Here is a 17,447-nt window from a genome sequence, read left to right as displayed (position 1 = left end):
CCCAATCATGCACCCTGTTTTATTCTCTTAAGATGCTTTGAAATGAATGATACAGAGATGGAGTTTCTTTTTAAAAGAGATGGTTATCATTTCTTCTAAAATTCATATTTTTGGTATGGAAAAAGGTCATGTTTTTGGTCTTTAAAAAACACCTTTCAGTTTGCTTTTAAGTCTACTTTACTTTTGTAGCACAAGTTAGGGAAGTAAGTGCGTTATCACAAAGTAGAATAAAAATCATATGCAGAGCCGGGCGTAGACCATTTATTAAACAATACTGTATACCAAAAGTGGAGTTTTCACATACAGTTATGATTGTGAACCACTTTTGGGTTCCCACACCCTGGGAAATAATTGGTGCTTATATGAATCAATTTCCCTGTCAAAAAAATACAACAAAAGCATACAAGTGCCTTAAAATATATGTTATAAAATATGGCAGATAAATCAGTTTCTGCCAAGGGGGGTTGCCGCATTGATGAGCAAGAATGCTGTGGTGACATACAAATGATACATTTTCCCAGCTGGTGAAAAACGAGCTCCTTTTTATGCTTTTCTTCTTTCCATAGGGAGAAGCTGTCTGTGGCTCGTCTACAGCAGGAAGTTGCACGAAGTAAGAGTGACAGAACAATGGTAAGTTTTGGCTTTGCATTTGTGATTTGTCCTGTTCCCATTCAGGCTTCACACACACTAACTTTGTCTGTGATTACAATCAAAATGTAAACGTACGATTTTACAGATGATGAAATCATAACACCGCTTAGAAAGAGATCACTTCTTTTGATAGCAGGAAGTAGTAGAGAATCCCAGGAAAACATTATCGGCCATCATAATGGCTTGCTTTGACTTCTGATGACCATATAAAATCATGCTCATTAGGTGCATAAATAGGCAATTTTAAGATTGAAATCAGATACACTTGATTAGTAATTAATCACCCAGTGCTAGCTATGGAGAATGGACAAAGAAAACCATGGAAACATGTGAAAGATTGATCATGCTCATTCTTAAGTCTTTCTTTCCATTCACCTTTTCCATACTTCGTGAAAATCATTTTCCTGCTGTTAACAGTGTGAAGCTGGAACTTGGCAGTAGCTTGGTTGATAACTGTGACCAAAATTTTAGTGAGCCTTCTTGCACTTTATCTTTCTATACAATAGCTTTCTGAATGTGGCCTGGTTGTGTTGGTCTCCCCCCCCCCCCCAGATGAAGATAATGTTCCTGCATTGGCTAAGTGAAACCCAGGGATTAAAAACAAAAGGCTCCATCCCTCTCTGTAATTTCTCATACCCATATACAAGCATGCATGATAAAATGCAAACACAAGATCTTGAACTGGCAGTCTCTAGCTATGATGGCCATCCAAGCTCTTAACCAAGGCAGTACTACAGAGCTCAGCCAGTCCACAGTCAAGGAAGGCTGCCTCTTTACAGTGGTAGGTCAGGTGAAGTGGCTGTCCCTGACTGCAGTTAAAGCATCAACTTTATTGCTTATTGATCTTCTCAAGAGATAGGCTCTTCATGCCTGCTACACTTTCCCTTTCCCTTTACAGGAGCTGCAATACACTTGATAGCCAGGCACTAGCACCAGTTCATATGTTACTGCCTTTAAGCAAGCTGCAGACATATGAGTGACCTACTTCTGAAAAAACTGTAAAATAAATTATATTTGAAGTGGGACTTACTCATTTTTCTTGCAGTGATCTGGAAGTTCACACACACACACACACAACACAAACACAAACACACAGACATATGTTCACATCTGTAAGTTCCATCCTAAACACTATGTTTGTTGAAGTTGAGTTCTTATTTATTGGTATTTCATACTTCACTATTTTGTGTTTGCCCTTCATTTGTCAATTCGGTTTTGAATGCAATTATTAGGTAGCACACAGTTTCTCGGAAAAAGAGACATTGCACATACTTTTGTAAACCAAGAAATCTTTAATAAAAAATATGTTTAAATGAATAAATAAAATCACTTAACCAATAAGAATCTAAGGTCAGATATGGGGGCTCCAAGTGTTGGTTGACTAGAGGTGTCATTCACCTTTATGCCAGGGGTACACAAATGCTACCTTTCCCACTAGTAAAATGCAAAACTCTCTTCAAGGAACTCCTCAAGGAACTCTCAAGTCAGAAGAGAAAGTACTTCATTTCACAGTGTGAAAACATGCACTGTTACTTCACAAATTTTCTAGCTGGTATACAAATTAAAATAGAATAAATACAGTAAAATCTAACATTAAAATCCAAAACAGTCACAAGTAGGCAATGTAAGAAAAGAAAAAAACAAGTCATGAGTAAATCCTGCTACGCACAGAAAGAGCTGAAAACCACCCAACTGTCATCTAGTGCAGCGCGGGTTGAAGCCATGCTGCTTTTAAGTGCAGCTTGTGGAAAAACTTACCTTCGGCATTGCACCCTAATACCTGTTTGGGCCAGGTGCTGTTGTAAGGATTTGTCAGTTTCCTGAGTTTCATCACACCATGGATTGGCTGGAGCATGCCTTAGGCTGCTGAACTGAGTGTTAGTAGTGACTGCTTGAACAGAAGCTGCAGCTGCAGCTGCAGCAGCAGGATGCTAATTGCAACCAGCATCTTTCGCAGTTTAACCACTTGTGTGGCCTGGCTGTGGCAAATATCAGTGCTAAGCCCTCTGATGATGTTGACGCTTAGCCCTCAGGCAAGAGTAGCTGCACCCTGCTGCTCCTGGTGCTCAGTGGTTGGTCTGAACTCACTGAGGATGAAAAGCAGCAATGAGCAGGCACCGTGATTTGAAGCAATGGTCCCTTGCTTATAGGTCAGCACCAATAAATCCATTTACATGATTGTCATTTTCTACAGATAACAAGACTCTGGCTAAAAACGAACCCATGCAACCTCTGGGCTAAGAGTCTGGTCTCCTTAAGCTGTGTTTGAATGTAAACAATGGCAGAATGTAAGGATGATCTAATCCAATAATGTATATCTGGTCTATGATACACTGGATGGTTCTTGAATCCATTTTGGTAGACTTCCAGTAATCATTCTATCAAGGAGGGTTCCTTAATATCACTTATGTATTTGTTTAAATAGAAAATAGAAACTTTCATTGGAACTTTCCCTGATCAACACGATTCGTAAACAAATGAAGTGAAAAGGGCCCTTTTCAGTTGTGACTTGTAATAGTAAATTTATTGTTGGCTATTTGATATTTGCCACCTGTATCTCTGCAACACCTGTAGATCTGGAACAAGAACGTGTAGCATGAGAATTTTTTGACCTCTGTGTCTTGCACTTTGCATTTGTCCAAGATTTTCATGCCTGCATAGAAAACAATTGCTAGTTTATACTGTTGCTTTCTCGACATGAATAGTGTTAAGAACATGCTGTGTGGGATTTCATTCTACAGTATTCATACAAGGTTCGATGTTAATCTCCCTTCTGACTATAACCAGTCGAACATTTCATTTGTAGCATTTGTAAGAAAGAAAAGGTGGTGACACTATCCCAGGTAGTACACTGGAGTCACTGCAGCAGAAATTAGTGGACCAGTATAACAGTAGCATTTGAAGCACAATGGTGGTTTCACATACCTGTCAAAAACAGTACATGCTCATACTAAGAACAAATAAATGGCACCTGTATAATAGTTGCATTTACAGAACACATTTCTTGTCAGAGGGGAAAGGCTGTTCACGTTTCCCTGTATTTGAATGTGACTCAGATTCATTTTGAAATGTAATGGGGCACTTGGCTCTGTCAGGAACTGGCATGGTTTGACAGCCCCAGATATAAGAGAAGGAGGAAGGAAGCAGAAATGAGTAGATGGGGGACAGGAAGGTGGGCATAAGATAATTATTTGTGCCTAAGTTGGCGAAAGATGGAGTTTGGAAGGTTGTCCCTCTCAGTTTGCCATGCCTAGTGGGCATCTTGATGAAGATTGGCATCTTGAGGTTGCAAATACTGCTGCCAGTACAGGTTGGGACTAGCTATAGAACTTGTGCTGGGGCAGGGACCAGCACTACCTTTAACTGTCATGGCTTTCCCCCACAGACTTCTGGGGATTGTAGTTGGGTTAGATCAGTGTTTCCCAAACTTGGGTCTCCAGCTGCTTTTGGACTACACTTTCCATTATCTCTGACAACTAGTCTTGCTAGCTAGGCATGATGGGAGTTGTAGTCCAAAAAGAGCTGGAGATCCAAGTTTGGGAAACACTGGGTTAGATGCTCAGAAATCTTTAGCGCTATCACTTAGAGAAATACAGTGTCCCAGGATCTCTGGGAAGAGGGAATAGTTGTTAAGCTACTTTGGCTGTATTGTGGGCATGCCCTTAAATTTGCATGTGGCCACAATTCAGCAGACAATTACATGCACATTATCTGTTGTTTTGTGGTTAGTGCTATAACTTGACACTGCATTGTTTCCTATGGTAGAAAAACAATAGTGTCTTCAGTGAAACAAAATACCTAATATAACTGAAGAATATAAGCAACCACTATTTATTATTATTATTAATTATTATTATTATTATTATTAATTACCTGCCCTTCACCAGTAGGTCCCAAGTCACATGTGTTTGTAATGATTTATATTTTAGCACAAGTCAGTATTTCAGTATTATTTCATCTACTATTTGCGGCTCATACTCCTATTCTTTGCATATTTCAAAATCCTATATCTCCTCCTAACAACATTAGCTCTTATTGCGTTTTCTTTGTCCCATGGCCTGTAGCATAAATTATGGCATTCAAGATATTTATTTATGAAGGTTAAAATGGAATCAATTGTGTGATATTCCCTTTCATGTTGGCGGAGATGTCACTAAGGGTGGGCCAGAAGCCCTTATTTGCTGTGTTCCCCACTGTGGGTTTAAGTGATACAAAGTGATTATCGTGGCTTCTTCTCTGTATCCATCTAATTCACACCTGCACCCTTTTGTAGAAACACACCATGTTAACTGAATATGAGATCCCAGCTGAATTGGTCCCCTCCCTTTTTGTAATCCTTCAGCGTTAGATTGATTTATGAATGTATCAGATTCTTTGTTAGCATGTAAACCTCTAATTAATTTAAAGCCCTCCTGGGAAAAATTAAAGCCCTGGTTAAGACTTTCAACAGGCTCAGATGGTGCTAATAATAGGAAAACAACTTATATTAATGAGTTTCGATGTGATCATCCCTGTCATTGCTGTACAATAATTTCTGGCAAAAAATATAGCCCACTATATTAAAAAAAAGAGGAAAGAAAAAGGTTGAGCATACAACAAACCCTAAATAAATTGTGCTGTGCCATTTGAAATGCTACTTCCTTGAGTTCTTGAGAATTTAATTATTGAGAGATATAATGAAAAGTCTAGATTATGAAAAGCCAACCCTGATTGTTTATCTGGCAAGATTAAACTTTCAATAAACAAAAAAATGATGGGGAAAAATAATTTTTCCTGGGAGTTTTTGTTGAATAAGGTGCCCTTTTAAAAACATAACTGTTACGTTCTGACTTCCTGATATATTGAATGGCGCAATTCATATGCTTTTGGATGTGCTCCAGTTAATATGTATCTGTTTTTGGGTCCTATGCCAGCCAGTTTCATTACACTGTGCTTATTAAAAGGATGCATTACATTAAAAAAATATGCATTCACATAGAACCATTATTTAAGTGTCATCTTAATTGGAGAATTCTGCTTTGCCTGGTTTGGTAGAAGGGGGAGAATAGTAATTTTCTTTAGTGAATTTTCCATCTAAAAATATTTGATACATTGAAAGGGGTTAGTTCTAGGGTCAGCCGAAGACTGCTAACTTGGTCAGTGCCGCCCTTTCCGTTGCATATGCTGAAAAGTCACACTGGATGGTCCCTAATTTGAGGAATTTCCCACTGAAGCACACCTATGGTGCAGCCCACACTGTTCAAGGGAGTCAACTGTACAGACATTTTTTGGGGGGGAGGGGAACGCTTGCTGATGCAGTTTTGTCCCCACCCCATGTGTGTTCAGTCTACACACAAAACGACAGAAAAATGCTTAACTTAGCAAAAGATTAAAGAAATTGTGAAAGGTGGTCTATAAAGAACTAAAAAACTAAAAACCAAGAGTTCAGTGGGACTCTGTGAAAATTGTATAGTATTAATGGTGGAATATTAAACTAGGGAAACCATAGAAGTGTAAGAGCTAGAGCAGGGGTTAGCAAACTAAGGCCCAAGAGTCGGATGCGGCCCACCGGACTCATTAATCCAGCCTGCAAACCTTGTGGACCCTGCCGCCCACTCGGTCAGTCCCTGCGCTAAACTAGCGTGGCTGACTTATGCGATGCTGGCGCAGCTTAGGATTGGCCACAGGAAGCTCCAGCAGCCAATCTAAGCCGCGGACACCTCTGGGCGACACCCCTTCCTTCCCACTGAGGCGGAAGCGTATGGCCAAGAGCCGAGCAAGATGAAGCAGTGGCTGTAGGGAGGCTGCCTCCGCCACCCAGGCCAGTGGCATGGGCTCTGCGCCCCGCGAACCCCTGGCTGAGGCAGAGGACAACGACAACGCTGCCGAAGACGAGGCAGCGGCGGCTGTGGCGGGGGGGTCTGAGGGACAGTAGACCGGCCCCCTCCTGAAAAAGTTTGCTGACCCCTGAACTAGAGAAACCTTATAGATTGTTCTATGCTATCATAGTCACTGTATTTGTATGTCATTTCCCCATACAAGTATGAAAAACTGCATTACAGTGGTACCTTGGTTCTCAAATGGCTTAGTAGACGAACAAATTGGCTCCTGAATGCTGAAAACCCAAAAGTAAGTGTTCCGGTTTTCAAACATTTTTCAGAAACCGAACATCTGATGTGGCTTCTGCTTGAGTGCAGGAAGCTCCTGCAGTCAGTCAGAAGCCATGCCTTGGTTTTCAAATGGTTTTGGGAGTCGTCGACTTCCAGTACGGATTAAGTTCGAGAACCAAGGTTCAACTGTACTATAATACAATTCAAAGCAGTTTCATAATAACAACATAAAATATTGTTTAAGATGTGCTGCATATTGTAAAGAGATGTTACATCAATTCATATCAGCTTTCTTGTAATGCAGGGAAACCGTAATATTTATTTACTTGGTTGTTGAGCAAGCAATTGAGCCCAGTTCAAGTCCAACATTTTGTCTGCTACAGCACTAGTAGCAGATACCCTTTTATGACATATACATACAAAACCTTATACCCAATGAGTTTGCATTCTTTCTGGAAGCATACCTCCTTCTACCAGCAATAAGTCAATGGCTTCTTTGTGATTGACAACAATTATGAATATATCTTGCAGTCACCCATCCTTCACTGATCATGTTGATTCTATTGGACCATAGTGGAGAAAGGGCCATAGCTCAGTGGCAGAGCATCTGCTTTGCATGCAGAAGGCCTCAGATGCAATCCCTGGCATCTTCTGTGAGTGTGGGAGAGACCCCTTTCTGAAATCCTAGAGAGAGCTGCTGCCAGTCACTGTTCTGTAGACAGAACAGAGCTGGATGGAACATTGGTTCGATTTATTATAAGGCAGATTGCTATGAAGAGGCCTCTAAGGTATGTATGACTAAAGCTCAGTTGCAAAAGAAGGCTCATGTGTTGAGAGTTTTGTATTGTTTTTTAAACACAGAGTGTTTTCAATATTCCAGAGCAAAGTACTTACCATTACTATAGAGGTTCCTGCTTTTATCGTTTAACCTTCTCCCTTAATGTCTGTGTATTTCTCTTTGCTATTGTAACTCTTCCCCCCCCCCCCAAACTATGCTATGCTACTTCAACCTCTTCTGAAATTAATGCTGCTCCATTAATCAGCTGGCAGGGAGTGCATCTGAACTCTGCACAGTTGGCTGTGTGAGAGGTCCAGTGGGTTCTCTCGGCAGCATGCTGGGTCTTTACTGGGGGAGTTGGGAGTTACATGCCTGCTTTTGAAATACCTGTCTTACACATGGAAGCGCAATGTACCTCCTCCAGCTTGGAAGCGCTTTTCTATCACAGAGGAGATAAATCTGTGCAATTGCCTGGGGCAACTAGGAAGTCTGTTGATGCAAAAGCATTAAGGTCATTTGGAAATTGATGTTGTTTAGTAGTAAATGAAGTGTTAACAGATGAGCTACAAAAGGCTAAATTATCCAGTTTTTTAAAAGAGGATTTTGAACAGTCAATGTTTTTGAATTGGTTTCCAGTAGCTGTAGCTTTAATAAAGAATACCATATTCTTGTAAATGTCTGGCATTTCTTCTAACATTTTCCCCATGATCATTCTCCGTTATTTTCTGCTTGCATAGGTGTGGATGAACGTTTAACCCTGTTTTGCTAAGGTTAATTGCATATTTGTTTTGGGAATCAAATCCCATCCCAAAAGGAGAAATGTGGGTGAGGCCAGCAGACATGGTGTGTGTGTGTGTGTGTGTGTGTGTGTGTGTGTGAGAGAGAGAGAGAGAGAGAGAGAGAGAGAGAGAGAGAGAGAGAGAGAGAGAAAGAGAGTCAGTCATTTGGCCTTTCATACATCACTGGGAGGAAGTTAGTGCCGCCCACTTCCAACCATTCCATCTGCACAAATGTTTCAGGTTGCCAAGTGTAACAATATGCCTTCTCCTCCACATGCTGTTTTGTGGGTTATCCTGGCCCAATTTCAGGGGTGTGGAGTGGAAGATGGGGGGAAGACACTATTGTGCAAGTGGGAGTCCTTGTGTAGGGCTTCTCTTGATGAAGCTGGTTATGAAAATCTGGGTGGTTTATGCCTAACTGCAATTGCTTAGAGCAGAGATGGAGGTATCTTGCTACTCTCCACATGTGGTTGGAGTCCAACTCCCACCAGCACCCACTAGCCTGGACCAGTGTTCAGAGATGATGGAGAGTTGTACTCCGGCATCATCTAGAGGGCCACAGGTTCCTTGTTCCTTTCTTCAAGAAATGTCAGCAGAATTTCCACTGTTTTGTGAAGCTGAATTGCTCACATGTCTCAAATGTCTGCAACAAGAAAGCTCATATTTTTTTTATAAGGTTGTTAGCAAAAGAGCACCATTCTGACACTTCTGAAAATGTTCATTTTACAAAATCTAGTTTGAATTTAATTTAACAATGAACATTAAATTATATTAACTCTTCAACAAAGTAAAACTCATTTCCATTTCCTAATCTTCGAAATGACCTTAAATGCCACCCTGTCGTCTTTTGGAAGTCAGCTGCTAGGAATTTTGCAGTGTGGTGCCAGGAAATAAAAACCTGTTGCTGAATCACTTCTGTTTAAACTCTGTTTCATAAATCATCCTTTCAGACCCTGACTCTATTAGGCCAACTTCTAACCCATATTGCATTAACTTGGAAGTGCCCTGCTAAGGTTCTTTAAAAAGTACTGTACCACATATTTCGATTTGCTGCAATGTTACCACTAAAGCTGGAGCCACAACAGAACGCTGGACCTTTTCTTTAAAGCAATTTCATCTTCTACCTCATTTCCATTCACACCACCTCCCCTTTTGATTTGCCTTGCCTGTTTCTGTTTAACACTCTATTTCTGCCTCCTGCTGGACATCTCAGTCCCTTTTTTGTGGTAGATCCCACTGTGCAGATTGTATGTTCTGCAAGCAATTCCTTTTGTTTTTCCCCTTTGTAAAATTTATTTTTTAGCCTTCTGTTTAGATATAACAAGTTATAGGCTAAATAATGATGATGTGCACCTTGCATAATCTAGAACCTCAGCAGACATGCTTTCTGAAAGCTGCCCTCTTAGTTGCCAGTTGGTTTCAAACTCCAAAGCATAACTCATTGATTGAACTCAACATTTATGAGGATATTTATTGGTTTGGGGTTTCCTATCATCTCTAGACTTTAGGAAGCATATTTGTGAGGCACGTGTGACAGTAAACCACACTGTAGGACAGGCTTCCTCAACCTCGGCCTACAACTGCCAGATGTTTCTGGCCTACAACTCCCATGATCCCTAGCTAGCAGGACCAGTGGTCAGGGATGATGGGAATTGTAGTCTCAAAACATCTGAAGGGTTGAGGTTGAGGAAGTCTGCTGTAGGACTTGCTTCAGAATAAGTGTGTGCAGAAGTGGGCTTTAGCTTCTTTAATCTGAGAGTGTGCTTGTTTCATCTTAAAAAGGGTTAAAATCAAAAAGGATTATAAAAAACCCAGAAGCTAAGGGCCAAATCATCTATGCATGTATCTCCTGTTGGATGCATGCTACTTTGGTGATCGGTAATGAGGATGGGGTTAATTTTAACCTTTTCCTTCCATGTTGCTTTCCCAGTCTAAGCCTCCAAAGTTGCTATTAGCCTAGTGAAGGGGGAAAGGCAATTAAATATGTTATACCTTTTCCTCCCAATTTTTCTGCAAAGTTTTCATCAGAGAAATAGTTGTTGGAAGAGATTGATCTCCCCCCACATCCAAAGCTGATTTGGGCTCTCCACAGCTGCTTTAAAGCATTGAAAAGAGATGTTAGGTGAACTGCAGCTTATGTCTAGTTTGGGCCTATCTTTGTTCTGTATTTTCCAAGTTTTTAAAAGAGTTTCATTTTCTCACCATTTTCCAGGAAATGTAGAGTTTATTTCAGCAGTGCTCTACTTAATAGTAGTAAACCCTACTCTTACTAAATTCAAAGTAAAGGTTTTGGCTTTGACAACCCCTATAACTGTTAAATCATTTTCAGGATAAAAAAGGATCAACATACCTGATACATTAGACTTGTGTGCATGTTTCATGGATGCCTTGGTTTTCACAGTGTTTATAAAATGAAAAATGTACTCAGAGCATTATCACATTTAATGGAATCTGCACCTATTGTGGTTCTATTTCTATTATTCCTCTTAAGAGTTTCTGCATAATAGGCTTTCTTTAAAATAATACCAGCTTTTAACTTTCTAGATCATAGCTGTGTTTAGCAAGAGTCAGTGCTCAGCAGCTCTTATATTCCACAATGATCTTATGAATAAATCCACGTCTTCATCTTCCTTTACATTTTTAAAATTAAAATTAATACAAATACTAACTTGGTTTCTTTTTTCATTTTGAGCATGTAACATACTGAGTTTCAAGAGGAAACTCCCCCCCCCCCAATATTTTTCGAAATACACAGTTATCTGTGTCACCAAAAAGGATATTCAGAAAGAGAGATGATCCTTTATAGCTTGCCGGAATATTCGGTTTCCTTCCGATTTTTTTTTCTGGTTCTCTTTTTCAGATTGATGAGCATAAGATTTATCATAACATATTCATAAATTGTATGATGAAAATGTGTCAAAATTTGACCCGTTTATAGTGTGAATTACATTATTGAGTCTCATCACAGTAAGCAGTAACTCTGGCAGTTCTTAATATTACTGATTCTCCTTTTCTTCCAGAAGAGGGAGCTGTATACATTTAAATCGTTCCATAACTAAAAACAAAACAACAACACACAACCACCTCTGTTTAAGTAGAATCTTTATCACAAGTGATGATTAGATTTGCTTGTTGCATTTTGTCTCTATATTGAATGAATACTATGCAGAATGTTCTAACTTTTTTTTTAGTTGCTTTTCCACTTTGACAGCAGCATATGCCATATTGTATTGAAATATCAGCCTAGCATCAGGCTCTTACAACTCTTACAGCCTGATACTCGGCTCATTTTTCAATAGAATGCGTACAAAACCAGTGTCTGTAGTGAAAATGCCATAAAGTTGCAGCATTGATGGCATTCTTTAAACCCTATTGAATCAATTCCACTTTAATTTACAGTTACGTGTAAAATTTGGTCACAGCACTTACTTATAAATCCCAACTTTCTTTAAAATGCTGACTTTCATATCCACTGGAGGAAAAACATGGGATATACTGTCCTTATTTCTAGATTTAGTTGGATGCAAGGGCGCTCTCTCAACTCCTCTTGCTGGGAGCAAATAGTGTTGAGAAAAGCAGCAGAATGTAATTTTGAGTTGGTGCTCAAGTTTGCATTATTGCAGTTCATTCTTTGCAACAGCCTTTTGAAAAGCATTAAATCTCTCTATCTCTTTCTCTCCAAGCGCGCACAACAACAACAACGCAAACACACCATAATTTGTATAAGAGGATAACATGAGGTTGTTAAGACCTCAGTGTAAAATACATATAATATTTCCAAAAGTACAGGATACAAGGTAAAAAAAAATAGCCCTGATGTGGAAGTTGACATTTATACATTAGATAACCCATGCAGAAGCTGATCAAGGGAAAGTTGGAGGGAGTTCCACACTATCCACTGGGTATATTTAATATCACAGAAGCAGTTCCCTCTAGTGTGGAACAAATCCCATTTTATGGCTAGGAACAGATTATTCTGCCTGGGGCAATACCTCAGTAGCTAATAGATACGAAGCGCATAGACACTAATAATACTGAATTGTGACTACTTTAATTTTAAAAGGTTAAGCTCAGCAATCCAGAGCCCTCCCCATTGCCCAGGGCAGTGGTGTGTGTTGGAGGTAGGGTAGAGCTGGGTTAATGTTTTTATAGCAATGCTCTTTAAGTGTTGGGAGAAAGTAAAATTTATAGACATTCGTTATTGTGGTGTTCAGTGTGAGTTGATATAAAAAAATCTCAACTAATAATTAAGAGCAAAATTGTTGCATGAGGAAACATACAACGGGGGCTGTAATCATAGAATTAAGTTTCCATATTATAGCATGCAAAAAAGTATCTTAACTTCCAGAATATTACATCGGTTAAACCAGTGTCACCTCTTCTGTCAAATGATGCACCACTTGATCAGATTACATTGAGATTGTACAAGAATCATTTAATTAAATGCTTGTTTATTTAAAATATTTATTATCTGCCCTGCATACTGTGATCTCCAGGCAGGGAGCAATAAAAGCATGTTAACAGAACCTATTTACAAAAAATAAAATTAACAAAAACCATAAGAGGCATAATTCACCTTTCAGGTTTCTTATTTACCTAGAACCAAGCAAGCAAGCCAGCCTCAATTGTTCAACTGCTATTGCTCATTTCTTGTTCTGTAGCCTTCTTATGTGTTCAAGGTCAGGCCTTCAGCTGACTGATAAGAATTTGAAAACACAGATTTATGCTACTCGCAGATGTTTGACCCCAATGTCCTACCTGTGCCGTATCGCTATACGTGCATGTGGTTTTTCAATTATCAAAGTAATATATGCATCATCGTATAATGCAGTCTGCAGTTTCTCATCAGTGCTACTGGTGAGGAACTTGAGAGCTCTTTACTAATTCAATTTAGTTGTCCTAACAATAACAGTAACAAATACTGCAGATTTCTGTGGAACCACATTTCTTACTAGCTCAAGGAAGTTGTGCTATAAAGGTAGGTCACGATTTATTTTCAGTGTTAAAACAAATTCCCATCCCCTCTAGTGTTCAGTTAAGTGTTCTGATCTACCAAAATTTAGTCATTGCTTTTGGGATTATGAATCCTGTTGCTTTCAGAGCAATGCAACTACACTGGAATTCAGAAAACGCATGCTGTGGAACCTGGATTTGCAGAGTTAATCAGAATGTGGGGAGAATTTGACACTGGACCCATGGATAAACAGGCAAGCCAAAAATGATGGGTTGAACATTTTATTTAAAGTGCACCTGCCAGGAAAATTTGAATAGTAGGAACCTAGCTTAATTACATCCTTGGGCCAGCCAGACCTTGCCCATTCTCAGAGTCATGACAAGGCATCACCCCAAAGCTTGTGCCCCACTTTATGGTGAATAAGGATGTCTTCCTATCCCACCCTCGCCCAGTGCCCGCAACTCTGGGCAGATGTGGCAGGTGAGCCTCAAGAACGTTCCATACCCAGGCTAAGGACTCCATAACCCTGAGCTCTTCACCGTCAAAGGTGCCTAAGGGTGATCACCTGCTGCCATATCCAGACTCTGCCTTTCCTACAGCTCCCTTCCAACAATGTAACCATGATACCAAATCAACCAGAAAAGTGTCCTGATCCACCTCAAGTTAGCCATGGCATATAGGAAGTCCCATTGTTTTCAAAGCTATGCAGTTTCATTTTATAAACATTCACTTGCTGAGTTAATCAGAATGCAAACACTAAACCAGAAGTATTTGTGGAAGAAGAGCCTACTATGCTGGCACTTTTTTGGCCCAGGGAGTTTGTGTTGCCCTCATCTGACTCAAAGGACTCCAGTTTAGAACTCCTAGTGACACCATCGTCTTTCCTGCTGCATTGGAGAAAATTACTGCTAAAGCAGATTGGTCTCCTTTAACTAAAATGGCTCCTCTCATGGAAGGTGGAGGTGGTGACTTTGGAGTTGCGTCTTCATAAACCTGCAGCTCAGTCTGATGATGACTGCTTCTGTAACCATGTCTGCACTTTTATTGACTCTCTTCATGGGGTTGTCCAGAATGCCACTGAAGTGGAGGTCACTGCTCAGAACAGAACAAATCCTATGAATCTTTAGTCAAAAGTAAGTGCAACTATCAGTGGTACTTATTCCCAGGGATGTATGTTTAAGGTTTATAGCTTTAGTCATGACTAATTCCAGCCGGCTCAGAACCTATATTGTACCACAAATCAATCCTAAAACACTGTACTGTACTTAATATTTCAAGTATGGCTCAAAAGTGGAATTTATTGTGGCCATTTACCAATATATAATAATGAACTTTTGTAAACATTTAAATCCTGGGTGTTTAATCTGTTATCCTCTACATGTTGCTGTAACTCTTGACCCCTGACCATTGGCCATGCTGAGTGGGGCTGATGGGAGTTTGAATCCAACAGTATCTGAAGGAGGACTGCAGGTTAGCTACCCTTGATTTAAATGATTGTGGGAAGCTTCTCCACATCATTAAATATAGTCATTTGCCTTCACTGAGATAACAAAGCTCACCTTCCATTGTCAGCTTTATGCATGGCACCCACACTTAAACCAAAGGACTAACACTTGCATCTTCACATAGAATAGTTTGGTAAAAGCATACTTTAGGTTTAAAAGAATGCCACTTTGGAACCCTTGACACCAAACTACCAATTTTTGCCTAAATTCTCACTTTATAGAAAATGGAAATACTGTCCTGTTTGTGGGAAGTTAGTTAACAGTGGGACAGAAGAGTTGTGGTGTTAGCTCTGTCGTTATGAAGACACCCCACTGATGTTTGATAAGCTGGCTGCGGCACCTGTACAGCTTTCCAACTAAATCAGCAGTCTGGAAGCAAAAATACTTCCCCCTGCTGTTTTGTTTCACTGTTATCAAAAAGTTTATGAACACAAATGCAATTCATTTCATTTTAATAATTAGTTTTTAAAAATTGCAAATTCCAAGGATATAATTGTTTCTTAATTTATGTGTTAGGATGTGAATTAAGTTTAAAGCAGTGACCATTTTGTGGGTACAAGAATTTCAGTGAGAGCTTACATAGGGTGTGAAATTAAAGAGGTTAGCAAATTGCTTAGAGGCACAGCAACCACTGATGTCACATTTCAGGAGTTGATGATATGGTAGAGACTATATGTTATAGGGACCCAGGTGGCACTGTGGGTTAAACCACAGAGTCTAGGGCTTGCTGATCAGAAGGTCAGCGGTTCGAATCCCTGCAATGGGGTGAGCTCCCATTGCTCAGTCCCAGCTCCTGCCCACCTAGCAGTTCGAAAGCACATAAAAATGCAAGTAGATAACTAGGGACCGCTCCGGCGGGAAGGTAAACGGCGTTTCTGTGCACTGCTCTGGTTCGCCAGAAGTAGCTTTGTCATGCTGGCCACATGACCCGGAAGCTGCGGACAAACGCCGGCTCCCTCGGCTTATAGAGCGAGTTGAGCACCGCAACCCCAGAGTCGGACATGACTGGACTTGATGGTCAGGGGCCCCTTTACCCTTTACCTTTATATGTTATATAGATGGTAGAGACTTTACTCTAGTGCAGGCACCCCCAAACTCGGCCCTCCAGAGGTTTTGGGACTGCAATTCCCATCATCTCTGACCACTGGACTGGTCCTGTTAGCTAGGGATGATGGGAGTTGTAGTCACAAAACATCTGGAGGGCCGAGTTTGGGGGTGCCTGCTCTAGTGGGGGCCCATCTGGTGGCCAGAGAGGGAATTGGGAGTTGAAGGTTGGTGTACACTAATTTCTGTTCACAGCCAGACGCCTTTAAGTATGGTCTTCTCCAACCATAGAAGTGGTTTGGAGGCATGAATATGCATCTGGGAAAAGCCCAATGCAGTTCTGCCTCTTCGGGCAGCCATTAACTCCCAACTGTATGTTTCTCTTCTTCCCTGTTCCATGTTGGATACAGACAGCCTACCATTTGAGGGCAGAAGTCCTTCTGGTGTTATGTATTCAGATTAACTGCTTCGATGAGAAAATGAACTGTTGTACCAAAGCTCATTTCATTGTTTTGCCACTGCTATTTCATCTCTCGTGAGTGTGGTGTAGTGGTTAAGAGTGGTAGACTTGTAATCTGGGGAACCGGGTTCTCCACTCCTCCACATGCAGCTGCTGGGTGACCTTGGGCTAGTCACACTTCTCTGAAGTCTCTCAGCCCCACCCACATCACAGGATGTCTGTTGTGGGGGAGGAGGGGAAAGGAGATTGTTAGCCACTTTGAGACTCCTTCGGGTAGTGATAAAGCGGGATATCAAATCCAAACTCTTCTTCTTCTTCTTCTTCTTCTTCTTCTTCTTCTTCTTCTTCTTCTTCTTCTTCTTCGGAGGTGGGTATACTGTGGGCTAATGAGAGAGGAGAAATTTATCTATAATGAATTAGTCTAGTTTGGGAATTACCGTATTGTTTTTAGGTAGAAACATAAAATGCAGTTGTAGTCTACTAAATGGCAAATACTAAATGTGGTCTACTAAATGGCAAATCTAATTGTATGTATATTTATTGCTAGTCAATTATTTCATGACGTATTATCTAAGAAGTAAAAAGTTAACTTGGGCTATAAAAGTCAATCCCTTTCTTTCCTGTTCTATGTATTCTCAGCAAGTGGAAAGTTTTCCCAAAAGAAGGATGCTTACAAATTCTATTGAAAATGCATGAGGGAATATATTATTCACCCTGCTTCTTCATAAAGAATGCCACTCTGTTGTGCTTACCAGAAGAAGAACAAGTGAAAAATACTTGATCATAGTTCCTTCGTTCCTCATAGGTGGAGTAAACTGGACAGTCTTTCCATAAGAGAAACAAACATACTGAATATCTTTCCAAAACACTCTTTCTACCTTTGTTCTCAAGCCTTGTTTACCTGTCCCTGTTCTAAAATATGTGTTCTTCCAGGAAAAAAAATAAAACCTCAATACTCAACAGTCCTCCAAATTCCTCTTTTGACCCCTGTCATCTTGCTGCTTCCACAAGTTCCTTCCTCAACTGATAAACTCAGTCAAGGATACCAACAATATGTAAACCCACCTAAATCTGAAATAATTCTTATGATCTCTGCCCAGATTCTACCTGCCTGCTCTAACTACCTGCCTAACATTTCTGAGACACACTCAAAATCCTGTATATGGCTGAAGCCACAGCTGCTCTGC

At 40.3% G+C, this 17,447-nt stretch overlaps 1 protein-coding gene across 10 annotated transcripts in view; it reads left to right on the top strand.

Moving 5' to 3' along the window:
- The window catches only part of NCKAP5 (NCK associated protein 5), a 556,514-nt gene that overhangs the window by 243,907 nt on the left and 295,160 nt on the right, over positions 1 to 17,447 (top strand). For all 10 annotated transcript variants that reach the window (XM_035130314.2, XM_035130220.2, XM_035130308.2 and 7 more), the window contains one exon: positions 567 to 630. In XM_035130314.2, coding sequence (XP_034986205.2) covers positions 567 to 630 — 64 coding nt within the window. The remainder of the gene's footprint in view (positions 1 to 566; positions 631 to 17,447) is intronic.

The sequence above is a fragment of the Zootoca vivipara genome, chromosome 1 (assembly GCF_963506605.1).
Source record: "Zootoca vivipara chromosome 1, rZooViv1.1, whole genome shotgun sequence".
In the NCBI taxonomy this organism is placed as follows: domain Eukaryota; kingdom Metazoa; phylum Chordata; class Lepidosauria; order Squamata; family Lacertidae; genus Zootoca; species Zootoca vivipara.
The sequence above is the reverse complement of the archived record's forward strand: the minus strand, read 5'-3'. Positions and strand labels throughout refer to the sequence as shown.